This window comes from Cebus imitator, unplaced genomic scaffold (genome assembly GCF_001604975.1).
Source record: "Cebus imitator isolate Cc_AM_T3 unplaced genomic scaffold, Cebus_imitator-1.0 Scaffold290, whole genome shotgun sequence".
NCBI classification, from domain to species: Eukaryota; Metazoa; Chordata; class Mammalia; order Primates; family Cebidae; genus Cebus; species Cebus imitator.
In genome coordinates, this window is record NW_016107605.1 from 852,030 (window position 1) to 879,222 (window position 27,193).

The following is a 27,193-nucleotide window of genomic DNA, read 5'->3' on the forward strand; positions in this document are numbered from 1 at the left end:
TTGTTGGCAAAGAGATTAAATATATACATGAAAAATGGTCAGACTTTATGTGACAATAGAGCTTTGATCATAACCTCTGCAGCTACCAGACCTGGAAATTAAACCACTGCCTATGTAGCAGTTGACCCAGAATGGACATGACTTGGTCAATGGTAGCCAATTTACCTATATTTCCAGAGCTTCCAATTCAGTAAGAATCAGAGAAAGCCAAATATACCCCTGAAATCCATCTCATAAAATGTCCTGCTTCTATTTAGCCTACTTGAAACTTCTACATCTCAACAGTATTCCATCCGGAAATACTGGAAATCTCTTTCTTAAAGCTTTTCTTTTGCCTGCCTGTTTTTGAGACTGTGCCCAAATCAAGTGATGGTACCTGACTCGTTTGCAACGTCTGAATAGCAAGGTCTGGATAAACAGTCCCTGCATGCTCTCATTCAGTTTATTCCCACATTTCTAATTCAGTCTTCAATGCTCTGAGACAATGTATTAATATACTTTAACAATTAAAATCTGTGAAGATTCACACAATACAGAACTGGTCTGCCACTTAGAAACTAAAATAACCATTTCACCAAATTCTCCGATAAATTTACTACAGAGTTTAGAAATTGAGATTGAGGTTTCGGATGAAAGTATTTATGCCCTCCCAGTTAATTTTAATCATTACTCAGATGTTATTTAAGCTGAGTTTCTGCTCATTACTTATCATGATTAGTAATCACTAGGTACATTTGTATCATGTAAAAGTAACTGACACATAAAATCATTCTCTTTTATATTAAAGCATTTCCCACTGGCATTACTAAATAGAGTTTCCAGTGATTCAAGACTACATAGAGTAAAATAAACTGATTCTTTACACGGAGAATATTCATGGAAAAGACAATGATTATTGTTTATAATTACTTTTACTCTAACACACTATCCAGTGGGAAAAAAAGTGAGCCATGATTCTGGGGCACAGCAAAAAGTAATCCTTCCAAATATACTTATTTCAAACATATGATGAATGTTTTGTTAAAAGTATTAGTTGAAAAGCCAGGCATGTTTTTCAAAATTCTAAATAAGCTTCTTATCCCGTATTGTATATTTCAATTATTTGCTAGATATTTGTGTATATTTACCATACATATGAGAAAGAGAATTCAGTGGTTTTATCAAGCAATGTGAAAATTGGACTTCTCTACCTTTACAGTTTAATCATAAGACATAGACAGTTTCTAAATGGGGAAAACATAAAGCTTACCAACATTTCTAATTCCCTTTGCTGTGTGGGCTACAACATTGAAATTGCTATTGTCATTAACACATTATATTAGAATATAAATGTTTCACTTCAGAAAGCAAAACGAGTCATGTGCAAAGAGATTTCTTATTTAATAAATAAAAGGATATGAAGCATAGAACACACAGATTTTACATACATCAACTATGCTTTTATAAAGATTTAATTCTGAAACTCTAGCTGAAGAGAGGCCAGGTGAGTTTCCCCCCTTCCCTTGGTTCATTTTCTATTCCATCTCTCAGCATCATATCTTAGAAAAGACAGTGGGGGCAGAAATGCTTTGCAAACACAAGCTTGTTTCCAGTGGGAGGTATGCACAGGGTACAAAATAAGTTCAATTTCACCCCCTAACCTAGTTCTTCATCCACCATCACTCTACAGCTACTGAATTCCAAGGACTCTTTTCTATTATGAATGCAACATTACTTCTACATGGCTATTTATGAGTGTTGTTTTGGTTTCCCTTCAGTTTGACAGATTTTAAAGCATCTCCTCCATTGTCCAGTCATATCTTAGGCTCTTCTGGACATAAGGAAAGCTGAGATCTCAGTGCTTCAAAACGAACCCTATTTGATTCACATATTCCTCCAAGTTTTTGGTTAATTCTTGAGTGCAACAGGCCATGCTTAAAATAGAGTAACAAAACATCTGGCTCACTTGGAGACGGGTTGGCTTAGTTAGCTGGCTCATCAAAATTCTGAGACCATGTTTAGGAATATTATAGAAATATAACATCAGAAGGATTGCTGGCTGTGATATTAAGTAACAGGATGAGGTTGGGCCAGCCTTTTTAGAAAATGCAGCATATAGATCAGGAAGATGGCTCACGCCTGTAATCCCAACACTTTGGGTGGCTGAGGTAGGTAGATCACGAGGTCAGGAGTTTGAGACCAGCCTGACCAACATAGTGAAACCCCTTCTCTACTAAAAATACAAAAGTTATCTGGGCATGGTGGCACGCAACTGTAATCCCAGCTACTCAGGAGGCTGAGGCAGGAGAATTGCTTGAATCCAGGAGGAAGAGGTTACAGTGAGCTGAGGCACCTGCACTCCAGCCTGGGTGACAGCAAGACTCGAAAGAAAGAAAGAAAAGAAAGAAAAGAAAGAAGGAAGGAAGGAAGGAAGGGAGGGAGGGAGGGAGGGAGGGAGGGAAAGAAAATGTAGCATATACTCTTTTTCTTGGGTAACTAATCAAAATTTTCTAGAAAGTTGTGTTCTTCCCATGTTTATTATACATATGGTTAGACTTATAATTCTAATTGACATTTTTCAATTTGTGATATTTCAGGGGCACTTGAATAACTTTGTGATTGACCACATTTGTCCCAAGAAGTCCGGCTCATTGCCAGATAAATTATGGCTATTAACAAATAGGTTACTCATCTTTATAAATTATCAAAACATAAGTTACTTTTTCTTACTGGTAAATATTGATCTTCAAAATTTCAGAGGGGGAGTATCAGGAAGGAATTAGCCCCATTTTGGTAAGGAAAATTGGCATCTCATTTGGCAGAAAAATCAACCAACTCTCTGTAGCCATTTCTCTCCGAAGTTCTGTTCAGAACATCATTCTCATAAATACAGAACTGTGTCATTGAATACAATTAAAATGAAGACAGTTGGATAATAAAGTTTCTTTCCATTCTTTTATTGTCTAGTCAACAAACTAATAAACTTCATTCAACATCTGACAGTCTCAGATGCCTGAGTATAAGTAGACTCAGGTATGAAAACCTTGGAAATCTTTATTTTCTCTATTTATATCTCAGCTCCTAGCAACATTCTGCATTCCTTTCAGAGATTAATTTCTGCTCCAGCTCATCGGCTCCTACCTGTTATCTTTCCTTTAGATCTTTTTCTTTCCCTGTCTGCTTTGCTGCCCACCTCCTTGTTCTCCTCATTTCTTCCTCCATGCTCTTATGCTGCTCTGGCTCTAAATTCTCCACTGTGTTTATTGTATATCCTCAATGCCAAGGACAAGGACGGTGCCTAATATTCAGTAGATTCTCAGTAAATGAGCCAATGGAAATCCTAGAAAAACCTGTATACATTTAGTGAAATCAATACATATTTTTTCAAGTAAAAACATACCATATTGTGTCTTAAAACATACAATTTCATGAGTTTTAGGATGTCACCTTGGCATATCTTTGAATAAACAGTCTTAAGCATGTTAGTGCTTAGAGCAGCATCACTTTCTTTTAGGTATTTTCAATTTTATAGCTTCAATAATATTCACACTAAAGGTGGTACACTCTTAGTAGTCATTATTTTTGCAAAGATAATATATTGGTTTGTATTACCTATTCAAGGAAGAGTTATGTTTTGCCACTTACCCCATAATTTTTCTGCAGCTTTTAAGAAAATGCGTCCTAGGTTATCATAAAAGATATAATTAAATATCTGGAAGTTACACCTAGAGCCTGTCTTCTACTCATATTAAAGGAAGGAATTAAATGGTCTCAAGGGTTGTGAAAATCACAAAATGTGGCTACTGTTTAAGTTCACAGTCAACATACTGCTTTGACAGAGTTTACCTAAGAGGAAGAGCAAAAAAGTGGGCCATAATTTATGAAAAATAATAATATATAATCTAATATCTATCATAAAGAGAAAACTTTCACCACCCTAATAAATCCTAATGGGCTTCCAGGTTAAGATGGCAAATTGACACACGGATCTAATTTTGCTCCTTCTGCAAGTCTCACTAAAACTACATATATTTTTGTTTATTTCTAAAGACTTAAACACACTGGCATGGAGATAACAGAATCAAATATGAAATAACAGCAAGAAATATTAACAAACGCAAAAGCCAATGACAAGTAGTAAATGACATAGCCAATCAGAGAAAGTCAGAGTTCAAACCAGCAGTAGGGAAAATTAGAATCAAGCTGATTTTATGCAGAAAGACTTATGTATGATTAGACTTAGTGATGAAGGGACGGGCTGAAAAAGGCAGTGTGATCCCATCTCCTGTTTCACACCACTGAATATCTACTCCCACCTCAGCCCAGCGAAATTCCAGAGAGTATTCTCTGAAGAGGATAAAACAGTCTTTGCATGTGTGTCTTTAGACTTATTTTAGGGGTGGGGTGCATTTTACTAGCTACAGGGTGATTAAATCAATGTGTGCATGCTCAATGCTAAATATCCAGAGTCCCAGTCACTCCATCCTTGACTTCTCTGCTCCGAGATCTTTACCTTCTAGCCAGAAACTTGAAAGATGCTTTTCTGGGAAAGTAATTAGTACAAGAAGAATTAATTTCTTTCCACTAGAAAGTTTTAAGTCCTTTACTCTGGTTCTAGAAAATACCAGAAGATGCATAAAAGGAACGCTGGGCTGTTAGAAGATGCCACTGTCTCAATGTTAGCAATGTAACACAGCTTATGTGACTATATGAATGGCCCTTCACCAAGAAGAAATCATGTTTTCATATTATAAAACCTGACTTCTCTGCCCTTGAATAAGGCTATCACAAGAGGTTCAGAGATGCCTTGCTGTATTTGTAACTGTGCACAAATAATTAAATTAGAACCTTCCCCATGTCTTCAGTTTAGGCTGGAAGTGCCAAGTGGTCTACATATCAAGGTGCATGTGCCAGTGCTCAGAAATAGCTATATCATGTTTTACGTAAGTCACTTTTCACACTGCTGATACAGTACTTTCTATGAATTTATTATGTTTGAATTAGTCTATACTAGACTTTCTCCAAAGCCCATCTAATTATGAGTTTCCAACTGTGGCCACACCCACACGGATGGAGTCTTTGCTAGCAGTGCCACCCAAAAATGTCTACCCTCTTCTCACTTATCATTTCCATTATGCCCCTACCATGATCATAATCCTTCAGTTGTTACCTATCTCCTATTTCATAAAAAGAAAAACTCTTTATTTTCTAAGGCCTTTATAACCTATCACTTTGTGCATGCCCATCTTAATTTCCTCTTTTTTCATATTTTTTTTTCTTAGAGTCTCTAAATGGATGTGACTCATTCCTACTTGCTGCCGCCACTCTTGTCAACTATCCTGCATACATCACTGCCTTCCATGACTCAATTCCACACCTCACTCAAAATCAAATACAAACTTCACTTGTTCATACTTTTTCTTTCGTGCTTGTTCTCCAAGAAAACTCTCTTCCAAAATCCAAAGGTTCAAAACAGTTTGAACATTTAACAGATTAGCTACACATAACACAATTATTGTTATCTTTGATGTGTCAATTTGTTTCCCCTTGGGGAAAGAACTGACTGGGTCTTGTCCTTTGTTTAGCACAGGGTAAAGACTTCTTATTCAATGGATTGGTACCCAAATTTTGAAGCTGAACCAACCTCCATTCAAAACCGACTTCACTTGTGTGTCCTTGAGCAATTTACCTGACCTCTATTTCTTCAGTAATAAAATGGAGAGTATAATAATCAATCAAACTGTCCAGAGGATAAAAACAAGAAAACATACTTTTCTCAAGATATAGTACACAGTAAGTACCCATCGAAGTTTAGATATTATTGTGCCTTTTATGAATAAAATATTTTAGGGGTGGGGTGCATTTTACTGACTACAGGGTGATTAAATAATATTCCAATAAAATGAGAAAACAGCATTTTGTGGCACTTCAGAAGATAAAAAGAATGTGCTATTTTTTTTCTTTTATTATTTTTAAGCTATCTCGCTATTTAAAATCTATATACAGGACTTCGAGTGTACTACTACTAACAAATGGAGGACTACTAGCTGGAAAATACTGCACTGCCAGCTGTGACCCTCATTTTCACAGGTCCCACTACAAACAAGCGAAAATACCGGCAATGAAAGAAATGTGACTGAGGCGGAACCGAGGAGTAGCCTACATATAAAGCTGTGGAGTTTAACCCTCAGAAAAACATTACGGTGTCTGAGAAGAAACTCTTGAAACAGAATTGGGAGTAAAAAAGGAAGTAAAGAACAGATTCCATTCATTTTAAAACAACTGGAGATTTATCACCGTTTATAGGAACTGAAATTTAGCTGACTCTGGATTCAGTTCAAGCACAAGAGATGATCAGAGTCTAACATTTAATTTTACTACTCTACCTTTATTGCAGTTCGAACACACCATATTCCTGTTCTGTGGATGCCTTTGCCAGTGATGCCTACAGACTGAGAGGATGCTGGGCTGTTTAGCTTTTGTAAAACATAAAATGTGTCTATTTTCAATGAGTTTCCACTCTATGGAGTTACGAATCCTCTTCTCATATACCAGCTACAGGTTAGGATGACCTCAAAGCCACTGATTTATCAGAATCCTTTTACAAATTGCTTTAGAGTATGCCAACAATAAGATATTAATTCCTTTAGGAGGGAGAACACATACAGAGCAGGAAAAACTGCTACAAGGTCTGTACCCTCACTATCTGTCAGAAGACATGCTTATATTTTTCCACTTTGGCTCTACTTCCCTATGTCAGTTCCATTCTTTCCCAATGTGGACCCAGTCATTTCAGTATATCCTTTCTAGTAGTTTGAAATCTGCTCCTTTCCAGCCAATGACAGGATACATGCATATATAGATAAATAGATCTATATATAGATTTATATATCCAGTTATCTTTCTCTCTCTCTCTCTCTCTCTCTCTCTCTCTATATATATATATATATATATATATATATATACCTACACACACACACACACACACACACACGCTCCTAGTCAATTACTTTTTATATATCTGGATTTGCTTCTCTACCAAAGCTGTCACTCCACATTTGTCTTCTGAAGGCTTCTCATATTCCACAGATGGCATCACCCCACAAATAGAAGCCATTAGGCATTTACTTCTGAAATTTCTTTCATTTTTTTAAATACATTCCTTTACTCTTCTGGAGATTTCTTCCTCTTTCCCATGGTTCCCAGATCAAGATTCCTATATACCACTATGTTAAATGACAGATTTTAAAACCATTTTATTGTTAAAAAACTAGTAGACTTGCTAAATCTACATAATAGAAATACTAATATATTTAGTATGATTTATCATATTATTGCATTTTTATATTTACTCTAAATTTTCATTTCCATTATATTATCATTTCTAACTTATCTTCTGTAAATTAATTTTATCTACTTATATGGAAAGTTTATTCTATTTAATTCTATTTTCATTATTGTAAAGATCCCTTAGAAATTTAAAATGCATATAATACATACAATTTTCTGTATAGCAAAGTATAATGTTAATACTTTAAGCTTCTTCCTGAGTATAAGAATAGTAGCCACTTAACTCTGATCTTCAACCATTACACTTCTCCTATGTAGTGTGGTCACTTCAAATAGTCTTTTTTTGTTGTTGTAATTGATTTTATTAGTCCATTTTCACATTGCTATAAAGAATTGGCCAAGACTGGGTAATTTATAAAGGGAAGAGGTTTAATAGACTCACAGTCAACATGGCTTGGGAAGTTTCAGGAAACTTACAATCATGGCAGCAGGCAAAGGAGAAGCAAGGCACCTTCTTTACAAGGCAGCAGGAAGGAAAAGTGCCAAGTGAAGAGGGAAAAGCCCCTTATGAAACCATCAGATCTCCTGAGAACTCACCCTCTATCATGAGAACAGCATGAGGGAATCTGACCCCATGATTCAATTACCTCCACCTGGTCTTTCCCTTGACGTGGGGAATATGGGAATTATAATTCAAGATGAGATTTGGGTGGGGACACAAAGCCTAACCATATTATTGATGTTGTTTTATCAAGGCTTATTTGAATGTACCAACACATTTGCTAATTTCTTTGGTCACAATTCTTTCTTGCATCTTAATTTTTCTTTCAAGGTGGCATTTCCTATTATGCAATTTTAAATTTATCAGTTTAATGGGTCATACACCTAGGATCTCTATTTCTTAAAGATGGCCTTTATTTGAATAAGACCCCCAGGGAAAAGCATTCACCCTTGATGGTCCATCAAGCTGGTCCATGAAAACATCTCTGGTTTCCCTTTTAAAGCATGGCTATAAGCTTTTCCAAGAGTCTTAGTCCCAGCTCTTCTGACTACGTGTCTCCTCTAAATGCTATATGGGCATAAAAATTAAAATCTTAGTCTTCAACATTTAGGATCTATATATGGGCTAACAAATAAGCAAGCAAAGAGAGTGACTTTCAAGAATTTAAGCTTTACTCTTCTAGAGATTTCTTCCTCTTTCTGTTTTTTGTTCAAGTTTTTTGTTTGTTTATTCTTAGTTCCTTCTGAATTAAAGTAGTATTTTAAAAATCTAATTAATTCACTACTACATGTTAAATATATACTAAGCATATATACACATGCTGTTATAAATTCTGGGTATAAAAAAGAAAAGACAAATTTCATACATCCATACAACGTATTCTCTGTTATGGGTATAGATGCAGGGCATATGTGAACAAATGAATTCATTAAACCAAGAAGTGATAACTGCTAAAAGGAAAGTAATGTAGAGTGATAATGAAAATGATATAGAGACTACTTAAAGGAAGTCTTTACATTGGGTGGTCAAAAAAAAAAAAAAGCTAATCTGATTCTCATATCATTCATTCAAGCTGTGACCAGAAGAAAAGCCATGTAAACTTATGTAGGTTTATATGTTTTTTGGGTTATTTCTTTCCCTTCTCACTAACTCTTTATCTCATTTTTGGCTATAGCCTTTTATTCCCCTTTTACAATTTCATTCTGTTCTCCCCATTTCCTCTTTTCCTTCAGCCTAAAATATATTCAAACATCCAGAAGTCTCAAAAATCTTGTCATGATCATTTGTCTCCCTTAAGCTACTACGTTGAACCTCTCTATTTTTTGGCCTGCTATTCTCTTGTCTGTCTTAAATAAGGCTTTTTTTCCCATTCGCCTTTTAGTAAAACAAAAGTCAACAACAAATTGACTAAACCTACTAATTGTCAAACTAGTATATTTTAAATCATTATCTTCAAGACGACCATTAACTACTCACTGAAATTCTCTGACCAGTATCCTACTTTGTATGTTAGTTTTCTTATTATTACTTGAATGCTCTTTCTTTATCAGATTCAATTTTCTCTGCCCACTTCTTCAAAACTTCTTTTCCTCATGGTTTTGTGCTTCATTGTTTTCTCTTTCAGTTCTAAATCCTGTCTATAAATATACCCACTTGAATTATTTATACTACTTTATGGTGAGAAAGGTTAAGAGTCTTCTCCACTGCTACTTACCAAGTTGGTATTATAATATAGCTATTAGTTCAGGTTTCTTCCCATGCTATGTTGTTTTTCATATAAATGTATTGATACTTGAAATCGTGCAAATCTAATTCAGCTTTTTACTGAAGACAATTTTCTTCATGTGTGTTTTCTATCTAGGTTAATCATGTCAATGCATGATAATGAAAATGTTATTAATATTTACTTTCAGAATCAACCTATAGAATAAGATGAATGACAGAATTGCTTGAACCCGGGAGGTGGAGGTTGCAGTCAGCCAAGATCCACACCACTGCACTCCAGCCTGGGCGACAGAGTGAGACTCCATCTCAGAAAAAAAAAAAATCAATATTACCTATTTTAAAATTTTTAAAAAGGTATAATGAAAATAAGTTGGGTTGTAAATGGGTTATAGAATGGGGGGCAGTAAGAGGCAGAAGAAAGTGTAAGGGTAGGTGTTTTCTCATCATACATGGTGGGAAGTTGAGTTATAACGAAATACATAAAACAAGAAAGAAATTCTCAATACAATAGTATTGTCAAAGACTATAAATATAAACAGTAAAAATATAAACATGTCAAACTATCAAAACTTGGAAAGAAGGGGAGAAAAGAAGATTAAAAAGTCATGTGACCTAAATCCTCATTTGAAGAATATGTCAATAAATTATATTTTTAAAAAGCATATTGTTTAGAGAAATAAAGGTAATAAGAAATGAAACAAAGTTAAAATCACCTGGCTTCTTGCTGTAGAGAGGATGATTGCTTTTCATAAATTCTTATTATTCGATTGGTTTCACCTTGCAATCTCTCTCTCTCTCACAGATGTGTATATATGTATATATACTATGTAGAATATATTTGTTATATATGTTTAATTTTTATATGAGAAAAAAATGTGTGTGTGTTTAGTATTGTTCTGAGTCATATTTTCTAGATATGTCATAAAGATCTTTCAATATAGACATTAATGGAAAATCTTCCTGATTTTTATTTAAAAATATTAGCTGTTTTATTATTCTTAAACTTATTCTTCAAAGGTTCTAAATGTATGTTTGCTGTATCTTCTTTCCTTTTCCACCATTGCAATCTCTTCTCCTCTTACTTTTTCTTACTTCATGTTCATCTCAGACTCACTCTCTTGGTTAATGTTTTGCTTTTCTTCAGTAGCCCTCACAAAATTTTTGTTTGAATCTATTTGCTGTCTGATACTTTATCATTTATTTGCAGTTTTTGACATTAAAAATTTTTTTTTGTTTACCCTAAGTTTTATCAGCTCATTGCATTCCTCACACTCTCTTCTGGCTTTAGTTCATTTCTCTTCTTAATTTTTTTATTGTACTTTGGGTTCTGGGGTACATGTGCAGATCATGCAGGATTGTTGCATAGGTACTTAGGCAAGGTGGTTTGCTGCCTGCATCCCCCTGACACCTGTATCTGGCATTTCTCCCTATGTTATCCCTCCCCAAACTCTCCACCCTCCATTGTTCCTCCCTACTGTCCCTCCCCAGTGTGTGATGCTCCCAAAATAGACCACTAGCCAGGTTAAGAAAAAAGAAAAGAGAGAATAATCAAATAGATGCAGTTAAAAAAAAAACAATAAAGGGGATACCACCACTGATTCCACAGAAATACAAACTACCATCAGAGATTACTACAAACAACTCTATGCACATAAAACAGTAAACCTAGAAGAAATGGATAAATTCCTGGACACTTGCACCCTCCCAAGACTAAACTAGGAAGAAGTTGAAACCCTGAATAGACCAATAACAAGGGCTAAAGTTGAGGTAGCAATTAATAGCCTACCAACCAAAAAAAGTCCAGGACCAGACGGGTTCACAGCCGAATGCTTAACTTTTAAAAATTTTCTCAGTCTAGACTAAAAAAATTTATCTTGCATTGTGTATCTTTTTGAAATTTACTTCAGTTTTAAGCGTTGTGTTACGGTTTTATTTTTCTGCATTGTATTTGTTTTTTAGAGTAAAGGTTTTATCTACTGAATTGTTTTGATTCTCACTTTCTATACCTTCTTACAATAGCTTTGTATGCAGTTAGTCTGAATTTTCCTCTTCCCAGGCAGGGTTCCTAAAGAGTTCCCATCATTACCAGGAAGTACTCTTTCCTTAACAGATGAGGTTTTGGTGATGATAGTAGGAAAGAGGAAGGTTGCCATATATTATGTTTCTCTTTCATTTTTCTAGGATTCTTTTATTTCCTATTTATATCCCTTGTTCCAATTACTAGCTTACCTCCAATGTCACCTGTTCTGTATTTCCTCTCCCCCCAAAACTGAAGATTCTCTAAAATTCCCAATTAAAGTCCCACTTAATTTTAATCTGTTTCCCCATAGTTGGTGTGGCAAACTGTCAAGTTCTTTTTTTTTTTTTTAATTAATACTTTAAGTTCTGGGGTACATGTGCAGATCTTGCAGGATTGTTACATAGGTATACACATGCCATGGTGGTTTGCTGCCTCCATTCCTCTTAATGTTATCCCTCCCCAATGTCCTCACCCCCTGCGAACCCTCCCCTAATCCCCCACCCCACCAAAGACCCCAGTGTATGATGTTCCCTCCCTGTGTCCATGTGTTCTCATTGTTCAACACCCACTTATCAGCAAACTGACACAAGAACAGAAAACCAAACACCACATTCTCACTCATAAGCGCGTGTTGAACAATGCAAACTGTCAAGTTCTAGGCCTGTGTTCAGTATTTTAGCACTTAATGGCGGGTATTCTCATTTTGGCCCAATTTTCTTCTGCGCCTTGTTTATGACCTTTTCCCATGTCTCTTCTCCATGAGATGTTTTAAACATCTCAATCCCTGCTCTTCAGACCCATAGGTTTATGGTGATGACAGGGTGTCATCAGAAACTCTGTTGGAATTTGGTGTATATTTCTCTAGTTAAAAGATAATTTGAAATTTATACTATTTTTTGTATCTCAGGAATGTTGAAATCTGGCATGATGTAAGGCTTTTTTTTTTTTTTTTGGTCTTAATTTTGGAAGAGGTTGTCTGGAGTGATTTAAATTTAGTCTACTGCCATTTTCCTAGAGCCAATCTAAAACCAAATTACATACTTTTAAAATTATTACATATTTATCAAAGAACAGCAACAAATTATAGAAGGTTAAAAACTGTAATTAAATTATTCACAACCAACTACTAAAACATAATCATTATTTATTGTTGTTATTATTATTATTATTCAGATGGAGTTTCACTCTTGTTGCCCAGGCTAGAGTACAATGGCACCATCTTGGCTCATAGCAACTTCTACCTCCTGGGTTCAAGTGATTCTCCTGCTTCAGCATCCTGAATAGCTGGGATGCTCTTGGTCAGGCTGTTCTCGAACACAGGTGATCCACCTGCCTCAGCCTCCCAAAGTTCTGGGATTACAGGTGTGAGCCACCACACCAGGCCCATAATCATTATTTAATACTATGAAGGTGTCATTTTGTTTCCTTTATACAGGCATAATCATGTCTATGTTATGTATGTTTGTATGATACATGCATGTGATTATATGTGTGGAGAAAGAGAAACAGAGACAGAGAAAAAGAGAGAGGCAGAGACAGATACAAACAGATTTCTCAGAATCTTTGCCTGCAGAAGTTGAGCGATGGTTCAAAACTGAATTATTCTCTGTATGAAGAGGAATAAGAAGACATTAGAAGCTATGAGCTACAACTGGAAAAATGGCAAGAGTTAAAAAGGAAAAATAGAAATAGACATTTAAAGAGGTATTTTTATGAAATTCCATGTATAATACACAATAAACTTAATTTTCTCACTTTCCAATGAAATCTTCCCTGTACATAATCTTTGGAAAGCAGACTTATTTCAAAAGAATACAAAGTAGAACTGAATTCTACTGTAAAGAGTAAGTTTGGTATAAAACAAAACAAAGAAGAAATTTGCATAGGAGAATATCCATATATCCATATATATATAATAGATTATACAATTTAGACTACTTTTATATTCTTTTAAAAACTTGACTTTATTTTCTATAAGCTCTTTTTTCATATAGCAGTAACCATTTCTTTAATCATCCCAAATATTCTATTATTTTAAATAATTCTACAGCTCTCCTGTTGGGGTTCAGAAAAAAAAAATACCCCAAAATGAAGGCCTTAGCAGCAGCCTGAGAAGCAAAAGATATTCTCTCATTTTTTCCTGTTCTCCTATGGCTCATTCCCATTGTCCCCTGGGGCTAGTCATAAATACTAAAATCTTTCTTCTCCAAGGGGGTGGGTCACAGAAGCCAGAAGCCCTTCTCCCCAAAGCTAGCCATAAAACATAAAAATATTATTCTAAAACCATTTCCATCTCTCTGTGTAACAACTAGTCATACAATAATTTTCTGACCTATCTTGTTTGACTGTAGGTCATGAGACCCCTATTCCACCTGGGTCTTGCCCTATATCCAGAAGGTAGAAATACATGTTCAGAGAAGCCAAGAAATATCTAGAGAGAGGCCTTGCTGGGTACCCCACTCAGTCTATTAACATAAGATTATACCTTATTTGTCTCATCATATTTCTTTTTTTTTTATCCTGAGACGGAGTCTTGCTCTGTCACCCAGGCTGGAGTGCAGTGGTATGATCTCAGCTCACTGCAACCTCCACCTCCTGGGTTCAAGCACTTCTGCTGCCTTAGCCTCCTGAGTAGCTGGGATTACAGGCAACTGCCACCACACCCAGATGATTTTTGTATTTTTAGTAGAGACTGGGTTTCATCATGTTGGCCAGGCTGATCTCAAACTCCTGACCTCTTGATCTACCTATCTCAGCCTCTCAAAGTGCTGGGATTACAGGCTTGAGCCACTGCACCCAGCCTGCCCCATCATATTTCCACATGACTGTCCATACTTTGTTGAACTTAAGCATAAAAATAAACAATTTCTCCTGTATCTTTGGGTCTTCATTCTGAAACCTAACATGTATACATAATAAGTAAATTTATATGTTTTTTCACCTATTAATCTGCCTTTTGTGAGTTGATTTTTCAGCAGACTTTCAAAGACCAAAGGTTTCCTTTGGCCCCTCTAATCCTTATTCAAAAAAGGTTATCACCATGTATTATTTCCTGTGGATATGTTCTCTGAAGTACAGATATGGATACAGATATGAGAAGTTTACAAAGATTTTTAGTTTATACATATTCCCACATTACCATAAGGCTTATGCCCTTTAGATTATCACCACCATACTCTGTACTGAGCCTATTTTAAAAGGTTTGGTCAATTTGATAGATTTAAAAGATATCTTATTTTAAGTATTTTAAATACTTTTCAAATATTTATTGGTCATAACTCTTATAAGGAGAAAATTTCTGGTTAATATGTTGTTCATATTCTTGTCCATTCTTCCATTACAATATTAAGTTTTTATTATGTATACAAGTATTCTTTATATATAAATGGAATCACATTTTTGTTTACCGAGTTATCCATTTAGATTTCAATATTGCTTAGGACTTTCTATTAATGTGCATTTTTTGAAGTTCAAATTAACAATCCTTTTTTGTAAGTTATTTTGTATGTAATTTTCATGAACTCTTTCTCAATTTTAATATCATGGAAAGATTTGTATACGTTTCTCCATTAATTATGATTTTAAAAATAACAGTTACTTCATTACTCCGTCTGAAAGTTATTTTGGGGTATAAATGAATGTACCACTGGTACATGGTACCATATAAATGAATACTATATGGTTATATAAATGAATGATCTCCTAAGTACATTAGGTCTGTTTCAGTGTATCCTTCTGTTCTGTGGCTTTTATAACTACACCATGACTAAATTATTTTAGTTGTTATAGTTTTTATACTTTATTAACTAGTAGCACAGCAACTATATATTTCATTGCTTTTTGACTAGCTCTATAAAATGATATTTTTAAATAGTGCAAACATTTTTATTACTTCTGGAATATGCCCACATGTACATTTTTCAATGGCTATCATTAAGTGATTGTAATTTTAAATATATCTAGTTCTGATCTCAGAAGCAAAAGATACCACTATCCTGAGTATACTATAAATCACTATAACTAAAATTATGTAGCTATGAAAGTCAGCCATTCAGATAGTTCCAATACCAGCTAATAACCTGGTTTACCAAATTCTCTGTAGAAGTCACAAGCTAATATGATACACAGAGCAAATGGCTGGGGAAGGGGAAGGTGAGAGAGTGTTAAGTGATGTCTAAAACAATTCCACAGAAGTTTATGAGAAACTTTGCCATATTTATTTATTGATCGAAACCTCTAGAATTGTACACCTGCAACTTTCTTTTTTTGAGACAGAGTCTCACTGCGTCACCAGGCTGGAGTGCAGTGGCATGATCTGGGCTCACTGCAACCTCCGCCTCTCAGGTTCAAGCGATTCTCCTGCCTCAGCCTCCCAAGTAGCTGAGATTATAGACGTGAGCCAATATGCCCAGCTAATTTTTGTATTTTTAGTGGAGATGGGGTTTCACCATGTTGGCCAGGATGGTCGTGATCATTTGACCTCATGATCCGCCCACCCCAGCCTCCCAAAGTGCTGGGATTATAGGTGTGAGCTACTGCGCCCGGCCACACCTGCAACTTTCTAATGCCGTATTTGCTTTTCCCCTATCACTTGATTTTTGACCCTTGACACTCAGATAAACTTGGAAGGTTCACTAATAACTAATATTTTTAGCCATTATGAGTATTACACATTATTTTCCATATAATTACCTGGTGAAGTCTGTCATCTCCATCATGATCATACACATGTTCTTGGCCAGAACAATGATGTCGTTGCTTGTATCATCCCATATCTCAATCTCAGCGTCCAGCTTACTCTTTACTTTCTTGAAATCAGCAACTTGCTCAGCAATCTTTTCCTTTTCTGCCTCAGGCAGTTGAGTCATTTTAGCCTAAAACGTGATAATTAGAATTTAAATCATTCCACTACGACAAAAGCATTTTAGGAATAAGTAGACATTACAGGATATTCACAAAACTTAATCACTCAAAATCAGAGACACAATATTGTTAAAGTCTTCAATCAAAACTTTCCAGGCTTAATTTTTCACATAAAAATCTATTAAATTAGAATAATGTGCTCTAGAATTATATTGTTGCATTTGAGAATAAGACTGTAGAACTTGGTGTCCAACATACTTACGTCCATTTTATAAAATAAATGTGGGACTTTGCAAATTTCTAGTGCATTTCAAATTTTAAACAAGCTCAAATTTAGTGTAATACATCACCTTTGTTAGAAAAGTGCATATAAAAAGGGGAATATATAACATAATTTAACTCGAAATGAGACTATGTCTACCTACGTGTTTATGAGTAATTACAGGATGAATTAGTCATGCCTCAACTTTAACATAATAAAGAAAATAAACAATGATGCTTTTGGTTTGAAATTTTCTTTAAATGTCTCAGCATAATGCTTGACACATATTGAATGTTCCTTAAATAGTAGCTATTTCTTTTTCAATAATCAAAATATATTCACATGTCTAATACATTTTTTTTCATTTTATTTGCATTTTTTCTATGAAGAATCAAATTAAGCTACATGAGACTAAGTTTTTAACTGATACAAGTGCTATTTCTTAGCATTTGAAAGTATTTGTAGTTTCTTCTCTCAGGAAATATGTCCTATGTGAGGCTGTAAGAGAAGAGCAAATTTTACTACTGCTGGCATATGGTAAAGCATGTAAATGAAGACACAGCTCACTACTTCTGAAATGAAAAGTAATATGCAAGCACGTTAAGTAAATTGTAAGCCACCAACCCATTAAACTAGCTCAAAAATAGAAATGAGTTTTCTCTATCTTGACTACTAGTCATTATCATTCTCTCTATTCTCATAAAAAGTGTTAAAACATTCAAATAACAATAGCTAAGATAGGTTCAACTGGAGCTTCTCTTTACAATCTGTATCTCTTCTCTTTACATTCTGTATCCGTGATGCTAGATCTAATAAATATTGCTGAATATACACTGGTATTATGGCAAATTATTTACTGTTCTCTTAAAAGAGTTAAAGCTATTCAAGAGCTGAACTGGCTAAGTGTATTCCAAGTTCTGTTACTTGGAATGCCACCGATTTCCAATATGACCTTGAGGAAGTTACTTACCCTTCCTGTCTAAGTTTCCCTAGACACAACATGACAGTAATTGCAACTGCTATCTACCCGCCATGCAGGGAACAGAGTCGATTGTTGGATAAGATTGAGACTGACCCTATTGTGGACAGGGAGCTCATTGGTGCACTTCATCTCCTTAATAACATCTCAACTCAAATGGTGAATTACAACAACAGACATTTACGTCTGATAAGATAAGGGCCAAAAGGTGGGCAAGAGTTTGCAAAATTAAAAGATCTAGAGAATTCTCATCCTTTTTCACAGGGAGAACAATAGCAGCAACAAAACATTAAGTTACTAACACATTTACAGAAGGTTTTAAGTGCTTCAATGATTTATTATATGTCATCAATCAATTTCAACCACCCTGAAAATTCCAAAACAAGACTTAAGAGAATACTTGATGTTTAGAAAGTCTAGGTGAAAAATTCTTTATTGAATTATTTTGTGCAGATTAGACAAAGAAACTGAGGTACAAAGCTTAAGAAAAATTAGGTAAGCAGAATCTCTGATGTGTATCGCCAGGTGGCTATATGTCCAGGCTTCTGCTTAGATCTATAGAGCAGAATTCTGATATAAATAACTGTCAAAGGCCTTTTGAATCACTGCCATATGAGTAAGATTATATTGTGTATCTATTGATCTTAGAATATGTTACCAAACACAAGAAAAATAGCTAACACACATATGACAGGCACTCTTCTAGAAACCACGAACGTATTTAAACTTCAATCTTCATAGGAGCTCTATGAGGAATTATAATTATTCCAATTTTATAAGTGAGGAAATTGAGTCTTTCTGAAATGTTAAGTGAGTAATCAAGATTATAGTGTCAGTCAATGGTAGAATCAGGATGTAGCCAGAAAATATAGCTCTAGAGTTTTTGTTCTATTGCCAAGTCAACAAACATGAATAATATTGCCCTCAATATACCAATATATCCCCTTTCTCCATGATGGTATTTCTCTATCTCTTTGACCTCTGAGTGCAATTGTTCTCCAAAGAATAGTCACATTGTTGAGAATCTACGTTTCCTCATCTTTTTTTTTTTTTTTTTTTTTTTTTTTTTTTTTTTTGAGACAGATTTTTGCTCTTGTTGCCCAGGTTGGAGTGCAATGGTGCCATCTCAGCTTACTGCAACCTCCCACTCCCAAGTTTAAGTGATTCTCCTGCCTCAGCCAACTGAGTAGGTGGGATTACAGGTGCTTACCACCTGCCCAGCTAATTTTTGTGTTTTTAGTAGAGACGAGGTTTCAACATGTTGGCCAGGCTGGTCTCGAACTCCTGATCTTGTGATCTGCTCTCTTGGCATTGCTTTCCCCTTACATCCAACAGCCCCTTTTCAGAGTCTTCCACCTGCCCTCATCTGTCAAATGTACACCTCCCCAAGAATCTGTGCCGACCCTTTTAAATTTCTTCATTATCTTCTCCCTTAGCACACTCATCTACTTTCTTTTTTTTTTTTTCTTTTTTACATTAGGTAATAAAATTGTAAGTATGTACTATGCATCACATTATGTTCTGAAGTATATATACACTGTGGAATATACAATGGAATATTATTCACCCATAAAAAAGAATGAAATCCTATCATTTGTGACAACATGGAATCTGGGGGAAATTATGTTAAGTGAACTAACCAGACACTGAATGATGATTACTACATGACCTCATTCATATGCAGAATCTAAAAACAATATCACAAAAGTAGAGAATAGAGTAGTGGTTACCAGGGGCTGGGGTGGTGGGAAAGAGGGGTTGAGAAGATGTTGGTCAGAGGATAAAAAATTTCATTTAGACAGGAAGAATAAGTTCAAGAGATCTATTGTATAACATGGTGACTAGAGCGAATAATAAATTGCATTCTTGAAAAATGCTAAGTGACTGTAAAGTGTTCTCATTTTAAAAATGATAACTCTGTAAGGTAATGCATGTGTTAATTAGCCAGTTATAATCCTTCTACAGTGTATCTATACATCAGCTCCTTTATGACTTTAACTATCACTGCTATGAAGATTACTTCCAAACAGCCTCTTCAGTCCTGACTGTTCACTTTTCCAATACTGTGATCAGTACATCCACTGCTGTGTTGGGAATACGTGATTATAGAAGGATGAAAAACATACTCAGCCAAACCATTTATTCTCTTGATTTTCAAGTTTCTCAGTGATACTTCCTGTTTTCCAGTCTTGAAATTCTACATCTAAGAAAATCATTCTCTTTTCTTTACCCTATTCTGTTAGTTGTCCATTTTATCCTTTATCAAATCCATTTCCTTCTATGTATTACTATAACCTCTCCTGCTATCTACTGGTCCTAATGTTCTCTTTTGTTTTCAGTCTTTTTGTTTTGCTACTGCTTGATTCAATATTTCTGAATATGACGGAACTGTGCAGTCCTTCAGTTAATATCCTTATCTTTACATCTCCTTATCAAATAAAGAGTATCAGTTCTTCAAACACGACCATTATATTTGTTTGATTCAAATAGAAAATTCATATAAAATGCCTAAGTCATAAATGTACAGTTGGAACAATTTTCACAAACAGAGCAAATCCATGTATCTACACCCAAATCAAGAAACAAAAAGATTACAAGTACCCAGAAGACTCCTTCCATCTTCTGCTAGTCACTATCTCCTAAGGGTCATCACTGACTTGATTTCTAAAACTATAGATTTGCCTGTTTTCTAATCTTATAAAAGCTGAATCATAGCGCATGAATTCTTGTGTCTGGCTTTTTGTGTTCAGCACTTAAATGCTTGAAATGCATCTATACTGTTGCATGTAGTTATATCTTGTTCATCCTCATTGCTCTATATAGATATTATTCCTCTCTCCAAGTATATATATATATACATGTTTTTCTATAAATTTATTCACACTTTTCTATAATATTTTCAAAACTATTCCATTTTTAGCTATGATAAATAATGAGTATTATTGGAATTTTCTTTAGGTGTACATATGGGTGTATTTCTCTTGAATGTATATCTAGGAGTGGAATTAATCTGTCACAGGGATCATCATAATCTTTGTTCCTACCAGCTTTTCATTCTCATCCCATCTTACTTCTTTCAACACACTTGATCCTCAAGCTAAGCTAAGCTATTTGTTGCTTCAGGTAAATATCTTGAGATATTGCCATTAATTATTTTTGCTAATTTTCTTCTTCCCTTCCCCCAATTTTTTGGTCCAAATTTAATCATATTTCGAGGCCAAACTCATATAGTATATGCCCCTTTCCCCATCCTTCAGGTGCGAGTAATTATTATCTTAAAATTTTCAGAACATGTTATCAGTTCTTCCCTCTAGACATTCATATTGTTCTCTCATATAGTATAATCTGGTGAACACAACTACCTTATCTCAGTTACTAGAGATAATGTTGTTGAAAACAATGTCATCTTTTAGAATAATAATTATGACTGTACGCATAATTTTAATTTGTACTTTTTGGATGTATTTTTTGTCTCCTTCCCTTAAAATATAATTTCTCTTAAAGTAGGAACATATTGCATGATAAATCTTTGTTTGCGATTGTTAATAGAAATACTCAAGAGCTTAAAAAAACCCCAGATTTGTGAGCTCAAAAGTTTATACCACTGATCTTTCATTTTTTTTGTCACCCACATTTACACAAATGTCAAGCTTTTACCTCTGCACAGATCTCAGATTCATTTCTCTTATATATTTTTTCTAGTATTTTTCAAACTCAGTTTCTTATTACCCCTCCAAGATTGTATTAATAGCACAGATGATCATTTTTCATCTTATCTACTTAATTGTTCTATGCTCATTACTACTGCATAAAATATTGACATGCTTACATTATTTATCTGCTTAAAAAATTTAAAGAACTATAATTACCCCTTAAAAGAGACAAAAGGAAAAGAAAAAAGTGATATAAGAAAAATACAGAAATTGTTGTCATGCAGACCTCCATTCACATTCCACTTTTGCCAAGTATTAGTTCTGCAGCAATGAACAACCCTAAATCCCAGTTTCATATGTCAAATGATAATAAATTCATAGAGGTTGCATGAGAATTAGTTATGTCTATAAACAACTGTACCTGGAATACACTGGGGACTCAGTAAATGGGGCATAAAATTAATGTATATAAATGTATCATCTTGGCCTCCAAGACTTTACACAATATTGAGAAGGAGGATAAGTAAAATATTCATGTAGCCTACCTCACAGAGCCTAGGCAAGAACCAAATGAAACATTTTGAGTAATTGCTTTCCATAAGCAATACATACCATAGAAATATAGCACCATTATATTTACCTTATTCTCAGAAGCTTCAGAATCCAAGTCACTTATTTTGCAGATAAGAAAAGTGTCCCAGAAAGGAGAAATGGCTTAAAAAGACTATCCAGCTGGTTAGTGACATTTGATGTTTCAATCCATGTATTCTCATTAGTAGCTCTCCCTTTCCACAATTTTTTTTTTTTTTGGCTTTCCTTAACTGTAACTTTTTCATGGAAGTTAAATTCTTAGGTAAATCATATAACTTTGTTAATTTCTGTATCCACAAAACTGGATGAAACATAGAAATAGCATTTTGTTAACAAGTCATCCACAATTACTAATTTTTTTCTATTTTATAAATATTAGAGAATTTCTAATTAATTCATATCACTCATATGAATGGGTAGTTTGAACTCAACATTCAAAATAGAATGTTTACTAAACTTTAAAAACATACACATAGTATATGTACATATTGGAGAAATAGTTCTCAAATGAAAACTCCTGTTCTTATCTTCAGTGTATCTCAAAATTTAATAGTGGTATGTATGTGTTTTCTTAAAATAAGCCTAGAGGCATTTGAGAAATAGATGTATTTTTAATACATCAAAAGTATAAATAGCATAGAGCACTTTGATAGAATTTTAGAAATTATAAAGTGCTTCTGGCAAAAATTCAACATAATTAAAATCTTGAGAACAAATTTATTTAAACAAGATTTATGCATGGATATCTTAAGCATACTAAATTGTGATCTCAAATATATTCCTGAGAATTCATAAGAGCAATTTTCTGTAATATTTTAAAAATAACATTTAGGAACTGGAGTTGGACTTTAAGAAGTTATATACATTTCCACATATTTATGTATAGACCTCTAAATCAGAATTTAAACATATATTAGCTTTAATTAGCTCTCAGTTTCCTCATCAATCAAAACAAACAAACAAACAAAAACTCTTAGCACCCAGTGGGTTACATTCACAGTTATAAAACTGTCTTATTTTATGATAAAACTTTATAGGTTTCAGGGACTGGGTCGAAACAGAGTTAACTATTATCAGGTGTATTTGATTGATTATCCAAGTTTTAAAGGTAATAATGACAGTGATTGATATTTGTTCACACTTCCCATATGCCAGTCACTCTACTGAGCACTTTTGAAAAAAATTATCCCATTTAAATAATAATATGATGAGGCAGCTATTATTGATACCCATTAGTCACAATCATGAAAATGAGGTCCATAGGGAACATTTGAAGGTCTCCTATAAAGGAAGACCCTCTCCAATATTTTCTTTCTTTTACATAAGTTTAGTTATATTTTATTTGTGAATCTAGTTTGTGTCCTTGTTCTAGAAATAAATAATGGTTGTAAAGGGCATTTGGGAGATGAATAAAGAAATTTGTATATAAACTGCATATTAAGAAAAATTAGGAAGTGATTGTTAATTTTCTTCAGTGTGGTGATCATACTGTGGTTATATAAGAGAATGTTCATTATTTTGGGATATTCCTGCTGAAATATTTATGTATAAAACACTATGATGTTTCAAATTACTTTGAAGTAGCTGAATAAAAACCAAATATGGCTCTGGCACTATGGTTAAACTGTTAATTTTTAGGTAATGGGAATATGAAGGGTGCATTGTACTAGTGATTAAACATTTCTCTGCATTTAATTTTTCACAATAGAAAATTAAAAGCAAATAAAATTTTCTATAATTTTTTGTAGAGGCATGAGGTTTCTTAGAGGCTACATAACATCTTATTCCAAAATATCATTCCATCTATAACATTTATGACCAATGATGCTTTCACCACTTTTTGGACTTTCCTGGAAGTCCAATGCTGGATTCTCTGGGACTGAGAAATAAAGTAGTCCATGCCCATTTTACCAATAAAAATTAAAATATAATAAATGAGACTCATGACCTCCAGAAGTAATCTTCACATAGATGAATTTCATTGAGGATCCTGGCATGTATCATAATGACTGAAATTTACATGTAGCATAAATCTTTCTCTGAAAAGAAAAGTTGCTTCAAAGGTGGTGATCTGTATGGAGGCTCTAAAACAAGGTGCTGATGCGAGCAGGTATCAAAAGAGCTGACATGAATATCCTCATCCTTTTGACAGATGTGATCTTAGCACAGCCATATATTTCTTGCAATATATATTTTAGCCAGAAGGTGAAGATCAAGCCTTTACAATATTTCCTCTAAAATTATATACATATAATTATACATTGAAATGTGGTGAATTTGTTTAGCAAGAGTCAACCTTTAAAAGCCTGGCTGATTTATTTAGGGGCATCAACACTATCGAGTTTCAATTCCCAATGAAGTGAGGACCAGCCCCAGTACCTAAGCGATCTCATCAGGTGAGGAGATTCTACTTGAGCTGCCAGCCCTTTTTCCACTTAATATCTTACTTTTGTCTTCCAACAACAGGCATGCACTTCCTTATGAGGCACTGAATTACATTTTTAGACGGAGTAGTTATTAGAAAATCTTTATCTTTCTTCTCTATGTTAGCTTGAATTCAGACCTCTAGAACCTAAAGGAGTATATGTAGTCTATTTTCCACAAAATGATCTTGCAGTTTTGTGAAAAATAATTATCAGATACTATTAACATTAATCTCATTCTCTCATTCATTCCTTCACCTATTCCTTTTCTGTAGAACTATTCAATTCCAGACACTACAACAACTTGTTATCCAGAAGACTAGCATCGAGGTTTTCCTCTGGTGGTATCTCAGTGTATCACTGATCCTTTCACAAAATGACTTCCAGATTCAGAAGTGAAAATTCTAGATGAATTTTGACAAATCAAGAAAACAATAATGGTCTTTATTCACGACGGTGTTTGCACTCTTCAAAGACCAAAATTGTAACAGAAATTTTGTAACATTCATGTAAATTATTTACTCATACTTAACATGGAACTGAAATGCCCATTACAAAAATAAACTATAGCTAAGCCATATCAACACTGTCCTGTGTATTTATTTTTAAATAGAAATATTGCAAAGATTTACACTAAATTTAATTTATTTAAATGCATTGTATTTTCTTTGGTTCCTTATTCCAGAATGCTGGTATACTTTTGTCTTTTGATGGTGCCCAAACTGACAATATAGAAATTCTCAAACAATTCAATAAATACATATTATAAAGGATGTGAGAAAATCAAACACCACTCTCTAAAAGCCTATCAATTTTATTCACAAGAATGCCTTTAAGATGCTATGCAGTGACTAGTAACTTATACTTTGCTCACAATTTAAGTAAGTTTGGTTACCTGAATTCCATGCCCCAGTTTACTGTAAATTGGAAGTAGATAGAAGGTGTACTAGTCTGACTGAAAGGATGGAAAAGAAAATTTATCAGAAAAGGGACAGACTACTCAGATAATGAGGGTCTTCTAGTTATAAATAAGCTTTCCTGCTTATATCAGGACACCTTCATGCTATATGTATTATAGCATAGTACAATTATATTTGGTCATAATACTGACAATGAGTCATCCACAACATCATCACCCAGCATTTATTGATGTCTACTGTAAAGTAGAGTTGAATGGCATCATTTCTGCTCTGAAACAGTTTAAAAGATCGCTGTGCAGAAAAAAAACAAATTATATTTAGAACATTTTGGTTGGTAAGGTAAAGATACATGGAGTACAATTTGAAAACCAATTCCAGTTACTTTTTAAAAATTTAAATCTTATTATATGAATTTTATAATGACAGATTGTATGAATAGTGTACCAACTAAAGTAGGATTTGGGTAAGAATTATATACCTCTTACTTTTATATGTATTTTCTTTTAATCATAATTTTGTAATGAATAAAATTTTATTACATATATATGCATTAAATGTGTAATTAAATATATTTACAAGATTTGCCTCCGGATTGGTTTGCGGAAATTTAAACATTTCATTCTAACAAAAATTTTCTTGATAAAATAACAATTTGAGGAATATTGTATAGAATTCCAAATATGGCATTTGCTTGTCCATAAATTATGCTTATATATATATCTATATTATGATTAATATGGTACCAAGACTAATGATCCATATAAATATGCTAAATATATCTCCTTCCATTGAAAACCAGATGCAATATCTATAGTCACATACTCATGGCAAAGAAAATATGAAATCTATTTTCATTATATTATCTATTGAATATAGATTATGTAATGCACAAAGAAAAATATGCAGTTATATTTTACATAATATATAATCCATTCCCCATTTACCAGGTTTTTAAAAATGCAAAAGAAAATATTTTTTATCTATTTGAGTAATATACTATTATTTCTTTCTGACTCTACTACTGTGTAATTATTCACAATTCTGTTAGTTTATGATCTAATTATTCACGATTCTGTTAGTTTATGATCTAAGACCTAAAATTAGCATAAGTTTCCATATTCTGAAATTTAAATAAAGCAGTCATGCTTCTTCTCATATATTCTTTGAGAGTCTCAAGTTTACTCAAGAACTTCATAAATTTCTAATGGTTTATATTTCCATAGGCCACCTTTTTTCTCTGCATTTCTGTTCTTGATCTACTGCATTCATTTGAAACTGATCTTGAATAACTATTCCCTTCTCACATCATTATAGGGACCCAACATTGTAAAACTCGTCAGAATCATTCACATATGTCATTTGTGTATATAGGAAGGTTTGTGAAAATGTTTAGGGATAACATGAGAATTTTACAAAGTAAAATGACTTAACATTGCAATATCTCTGATTTTTACTTAAAGTTATAAATAAGATTTCCTGCTTGTATCAGGACACCTTCATCCTGTATGTATTATAGGATATCCTGCATCTTCTACTTTAAGATCTTTAAGTAAAGATGTAGGATATCCTATAATTCAAACAGGATGAAGGTGTCCTGATATAAGCAGGAAAGATCTTTAAGTAAAGATGTAGAATATCCTATAACACATTCATCCTGTATGTATTACAGGATATTCTACATCTTTAAGTAAAACACCTTTTACTTACAGTTCTTTAATTACTTAAAGATGTAGTACTTTAAAATATTTTTACTTAATGATCTTTTACTTAAAGATCTTTTACTTAAAGATGCAGAATATGGGTAAAAAAAAATTGCTTCCAAATTTACATCAACAACCAAAGCCAAAAATCTACAAGTTCATGACTTTTCTTAAAACCAATTATAGTTGCCAAATAATAATTCTACTGAATGAGTTAAATAGCCAAGAAAAATTCTATTCAATACTGCTGCAATGGAGGGAGAGATGGAACTTTGCTCTGGTGAAA

The 27,193-nt window shown here is 33.8% G+C and overlaps 1 protein-coding gene across 3 annotated transcripts in view; it reads right to left on the reverse strand.

The window, feature by feature from the left end:
* The window catches only part of CTNNA3 (catenin alpha 3), a 1,771,160-nt gene that overhangs the window by 138,015 nt on the left and 1,605,952 nt on the right, over positions 1–27,193 (reverse strand). For all 3 annotated transcript variants that reach the window (XM_017502077.2, XM_017502076.2, XM_017502078.2), the window contains one exon: positions 16,209–16,390. In XM_017502077.2, the coding sequence (XP_017357566.1) occupies positions 16,209–16,390 (182 nt within the window). The remainder of the gene's footprint in view (positions 1–16,208; positions 16,391–27,193) is intronic.